Source organism: Pteropus alecto, unplaced genomic scaffold (genome assembly GCF_000325575.1).
Source record: "Pteropus alecto unplaced genomic scaffold, ASM32557v1 scaffold1197, whole genome shotgun sequence".
Classification (NCBI taxonomy): domain Eukaryota; kingdom Metazoa; phylum Chordata; class Mammalia; order Chiroptera; family Pteropodidae; genus Pteropus; species Pteropus alecto.
The window spans coordinates 16,826-22,752 of record NW_006441068.1 but is presented as its reverse complement, the minus strand read 5'-3'; the positions used below and the strand labels follow the sequence as shown (position 1 = coordinate 22,752).

The following is a 5,927-nucleotide window of genomic DNA, read 5'->3' as shown; positions in this document are numbered from 1 at the left end:
TTTCACTTCCTCACTGGTTCCTCCTAGACTCAGTTCCTGAATAAATTTATAAATGTGAGATCAAGCATTGTATATAGCAGTATAAGAGTTTTAAGTTGAATAAGATGATCTAACTGGTGAGCGATAAGCCTGGGCTTAAAGCTAGGTCTCCTGTATCAAGTGTAGTGCTTTTGACACTATACAGCATGCTGTTTTGTGGTGTTTTGTATCAAAGTAAGAAAGTGAAAGAAATTATGTGTTTTTATTTAAACCCGTGAAAAGACAATGCAGGAAGGAGTAAAATTCTAATAGTTAAGCTTAATATGTATAGCACCTAATTCTCCTTAGGTGTTTAGATTTAATTTTTAAATTTAGTTTTCTGTATATTTAATGTTTATACTTGCCTGTTTTATAGAAAAATGTAAAAATGAAAATAAAACCATGTTGATCCAGCCTTTAAATAAACTACCTCTGTTGGATGTCCTGTTGCTCATATACAAGGACATAACCAGTGTGACAGTTTATCTTGATGTTAATTATCTTTCAAGTCTCTAGGAAGAAATAAGCAGCCTAAGTCAAACCTCCAAATTCTAGAGAATGTTATTCTAAAAACGTGAGGAAAAATCTTATTAAACCAAGAAGGGCATTGAGTTGGTGTCTGTAGTATGTACTCTTGTGAAGGCTAGAGATGGCTTCTTGGCAATAGTAGGTTTGGAGAGCTGCGAGGAGAAAAGAATCAGCATAATTCTGACAAGTTGTATAGATGTAGAATCAATCTCCCAAGAGTTCATAAAGTTTTAAAGCAATAGATATCTTTATGTTCAAGAACAATTCTGGGAGGAAGAACTGCATTAGAATAACGTAATTTCCCCAAGGTATTATAGAGACTTATTGACTAAAGAGATTTGCCGTCCCATAAGTCAATGCTTAGTAAATGGTACACCAAGAAGATGATGTTTGTCTGATATAGTGGAATAAATCTGAAGGAATTTGGAGGCATCGCTATAGAATTTGGTGAAAAAAGAATAATTTTTTATGTTCTCAGAAAAAGTTTACATACTATTAACAATGTATAACGTAAATTAAAATGTAAAATGGTGCAGAGTTTGCTCGTTAAGGCATTAGTTACGTGGACATATGTGTATGTATTATTCGGCAACAAAGGTTTGCATAATGAGCGTAATGAAAATCTGATAGAATAATCAGTAAATTATCCATGGTCAGATGTGGAAGATAGGAAGGAGAGGGGAGCAAACAGGTGCTGAGACTCTCCTGTGTGTCTTTTACCGTGGTATGGTTCTCACATAAGTTGTTTCATTTAATCCTTATGACACTGTTACAAGATATTATCTTATATATTGATTTTACAAAATAAGTCCTTAAGAATCTAAATGTTAAATATCTTTCTCAAGTTCATAACAGAAGATGAAGTGAGGCTCGCCAGGTTTAAAGAGCGGCCTAAGCAAAGGAGTAGAGATGATGCAGAGTGGAGTAGTTAAGTGACTAGCCTGACTAGGATTGAGGTGACTATAACTGACTAGATATAGTTACCTCAAAGGAACTATATCTCTAAGAATATTTTTTGAAAGAGTTCCTCCTGGTCAAGAGAGGTTTTTTAATTTTAATTTTTTTTCTTTTAATAGAGAGAAAGTGTGCTTAGATAATGCTGTTAGACTAGGTATAAGAAAGGTATGTCTGTTAAAAATTATAGAAAGGTCTCCTGGCTAGTTAAGAGTCACTACACCTTCAGTATGCATTAAAAATGGGTGGTCTTTTTGCATATCAATCATACCTAAATAAAACTGTTTTAAAAAAGTGACTAGACCTTTAATTACAGGTATTCCCCGCTTTTCAAAAGTTTTTGTTACTCCACTTCACTTTTATGAAAGACCTATGTTACACCTGTTTTTGCTAACCGAAAGAAATCTGAAGAGAATTTTTGCTTTTAATACAATTGTAATTGCTTCTTACCTTTGCCATATTGGCTTATAAAAGGTTTCATAGGAGCACTCTACTTTCGGATGGTGGGGGATACGTGTATTTGGTAAAGGTCATTAGACTTATTTGAAAACCAATGATACATCTTTCAGAAAAGTCTAACTTTTTTCATATAGGAATCCCATTTTAACATTACAATAAGTATAATTAAAAAAAAATTACACTGCATGTTGAAGTTCAGGGAATTAAAGCTTCAGTGGTCAGTTTAGGTATCACTACTGGGGGTGGGGGGAAAATATATCCTCCAAATACTCAGAGTGAGGGCTAAAAGACCATTGGAAGTACTTATACTTCTCCACCTTATTCTTTATTAGAACCTGGAAGTGTGGCACATCATGGATTCACAAATTTTGACTAATTCTGATTCTGAACAGGACACTTCTCAGAGCAAGTTTCATGTCCCTATTACGAAGACTATAGATGAGGGGATTAAAGAGAGGAGTCATTACTGAATATACCAGTGTGAGGATCTTCTGCATCAAAGTAGTGATGCCATATGTAGGGCTCACATACATTACCATGACTGTCCCATAGAAAAGACACACCACAACTAAATGAGATCCACAGGTAGAAAAGGCCTTTCTCCGGCCAGCCGCAGAAGGGACCTGCAAAACAGTTCTGAGTAACAGGGTATAGGATCGAAAAATGTATGTAATAGTGAAAAAGAGGACAAGAGAGCTCTCAGTATAGAAAATAAGTTCAGTAATGGGAGCTGGAGCACAGGACAGAGCCATCAGTGGGTCCATGTCACAGAGGAAGTGATCAATGATATTGGGTCCACAGAAGGGGAGTTGGGAGATGAAGAAAATAGGGATTGGGTAGCCAAGGAATCCAGTGAGCCAGCAGAGAGACACTAACATTCTACAGAGCTTCCCAGTCATGATGGTGGGGTAGTGTAGTGGGTGACAGATGGCCAGGTACCGATCGTAAGCCATGATTGCCAGGAAGAGACATTCAGTTGTGCCGAGGGAAAAAAAGAAGTAGAACTGGAGGAAGCAGCCATACAATGATATAACCTTGGTTTTGGAGAGAATATTGGCTAGCATGTTTGGAACAGTGGAGGAAACGTACCAGATCTCAAGGAAGGCAAAGTTTCCCAGCAGAAAGTACATGGGTGTGTGCAGTCGAGGGTCCCATCTCACTGCACAGATAATGGCTCCATTCCCCAGCAAGGTCAAGATATAAATAACCAAAAAGAGTGCAAAGAGGAAAATCTGTATCTCCCAGCAACCAGGGAATCCAAGGAGAACAAACTCAGTCACGATGTGTGTTGCTGACCTGTTCATGGGTCTTAAATCTACGAAGAAGAAAGACATGAGTGTAACTCAAGTTGCTTGGCTTCCTAAATCTCTCAAGGACTTTATTGAGAAGGAAACTTAAGCTCTACAGGAAATTATAAAATATATCTTGAGACCGAATGGGAATAGAGCCCACCTTATTTTGAATTGATCGTGGTTCTAAATCTCAGTATTATTTTGCTAGGATTCAATGCAGCAAGAATTTTCCACACCAGTGGTACAAACAAACAAATGTCTTTGTTTTTGCTTTGATCCTTATGAAGACCTTTTCTGATTTTGGTTTGTTTTTCTAAAGTTCATTAAGGGTCTTCATGCACAAACTCATCCAGTTTCTCTGATTCAACTTACTTTGTTAAAAACGTGGAGATAAATCTTACTTCAGTATACTAGCTTTTCACAGTAGTCTAATCAACTGAATTGATTGTCACAGACATCACTATGCTCAAGACTCAAGGCTGTTCTTAAAATTTTCTTGAAAGATATTCTTTTAAAATATCACTTTAAAATGTCACTTTTGAATGACACCAAAAAAAAAAAAATGTACAAAAGTCCTAGCATGTTAAACATGCTCTAAATAAGAAGTGAGAATATTATTTTTTGAATATCTTAATTCATGAGTTTATTTTCATGTTTTTTAACCATAATAAACAAAAATGAACTACCTTACTTTTCATATTCAGAATCTGCCTAAATAAAATTTAAAAATGGTGTTTACAAGACAGGTTTATTTAATAAGTATTTTGGGTGATAAAAACAAAGGGATCTGAAATCAAGTGGGATTTTATTTACAATTTTGTTTTATAGAATTAATTTTGTTCTTTAAAAGGGAAGAAAGGACATTTTCAAATATTTGGACAGGCAGGTACTTTTTAGTCGTATTTAAGAATTTATATTTAAGAATTGTCAAAAATATACTAATTTTTGTGTTTAAACAACAGAGTAATCTTGTAATTGATTAATATTAAAAAGTATTGATTAAGAGCCTTAAAATGTTAGTTTCGATATTGAGTTTTCTTGTTAAGTTCAGATTTCTTGTCTTGTATGTTAGAGTTCATCAGTTATAACTTTGCCTGGAATGGAAGATAAAGAAATTTGAAAGGCAAAGAAGAAAAGAGGAGAAACCAAGATTTTGGCTTCAATATCACTAGTCCCCTGTTGATAATTTTTAAAGAAGCACAAAAAAGGAGGCAGAGCATCCAAATTCTAAAGTTGTCTAGTTTTCCAATCTATGTCGAATTCAAAGGCATTTGTTTACCACTTTCCCTGAATAAGATGTTCAATAGAGGATTCCTAGACTGTTATGACTGTTATTTACAAAGTCTAAATAAATCACTCCCTGCTATGGGTCAAGAACTAAATCCAGGCTCAGAGATTTAAACCAGGAACCATATTCATGGTTCTTCCTGTCCTTTCTGAAAAAGTGAGCCATGCCTGTTTAATGTGAATAACTTTTCAGGACACTGTCCATTGTACATTGAAAACTTCACACCTCTCTATCTTTTTTATCACCATACCCTGTAAGATTTATTAGCAGCAATATTATTTTTCCTGTAGCCTTCAGTGAAAATATAGATAAGTAATGAGATCATCAAAGAATGAGGAGCTAAATGGAAAGGCCAGAGTAATCAATTTTAATTTTAAGCATTGATAGAATAAACCGACCCCATCAAGTTCTGCATAACTCCACCCTCTAAAGCCTCTAAAATTACTTGCTGGGAATAGTTAGGGGATTAGAATGGAACACCATTTTATGCCATAAGCATAATGTTTCTCATGCTTTTGGCATTCATAAATCATTACATGAACTACCATGCTTGGGAACCAGCTCTTTCATATATTCTTTTCCAGTGCAAGAAAGCAACTCATTAACTAATCAACTCACCAGTCTCACCAGTCTGCCCACCTCAAGAATAATAGTTTGATTAAATAGCCTCCTTCCAAATGTGTCTCAATTGGTATACTATCTTCTCAGGTAGACTGAGAGGAGAATATTCCACCTTTTACTTCGGAAAAGTGAGATTGTTTCAGAAAGATGGTCCCTAATAATTATAAAATCATAGATTTGGGAAAAGTGGTGCAGCTGATCTATTCTACGTATTCGTTTCACGGATAGGCTACCCACAGGGTGCATGACTTTTCACCCAGTGAACATTAAGTGTCCTGTATTCACATATGAAACATTTATGCTATACTACTACAGAAGAACAATGACTAATCAGATTTATAAAGTAAAAGGCACTCGGTAGTATATCACAGCAGTGGATGTAATGTGAACAATTAGTCCTTTTTCTCTTACATATGACAATGGTTTTCCTGACTCAGCTTGGAGAGAGGGGTGGGTTCAGTGGTGCTGAACATAAAGGCATCTCCTCTTCATTGGCTCTAATGAGGAAAATTCCAGGTGAGGGCGTCATGCGTGGTTCCCTGGACTGCCTTCACTTCTGGAGGTTCCAGAGGCTTGTTTTCTAGGAGTTTGCTGAGATATTTAACACATGAAGCAGGGTTTATGATGTTTCCTCTCAGGGATTACTCTAATACTCCATATTTCTCCCCAAGTGGTCTCAGTGGCATCCTCAAGTTTTCCCTGGAGTGCATCTGCTTTCCAATCTTTGGGGCTCATCTAGTAGATTAGCTCATAGGGAGTGGCTAGAG

At 36.0% G+C, this 5,927-nt stretch overlaps 1 protein-coding gene across 1 annotated transcript; it reads right to left on the bottom strand.

Moving 5' to 3' along the window:
* Nucleotides 1–2,272: 2,272 nt before the first annotated feature.
* Nucleotides 2,273–3,309, bottom strand: LOC102895022 (olfactory receptor 11H4). Its single transcript, XM_006918283.1, has one exon. The coding sequence runs from the start codon at nt 3,291–3,293 to the stop codon at nt 2,319–2,321; it is 975 nt and encodes a 324-aa protein (XP_006918345.1). The 5' UTR covers nt 3,294–3,309; the 3' UTR covers nt 2,273–2,318.
* Between the last annotated feature and the right edge of the window lie 2,618 nt (nt 3,310–5,927).

Bases quoted from the DNA above. Each gene is read 5' to 3' on its own strand.
- LOC102895022 (XM_006918283.1), bottom strand. From the start codon at position 3,293: ATGTCTTTCTTCTTCGTAGATTTAAGACCCATGAACAGGTCAGCAACA.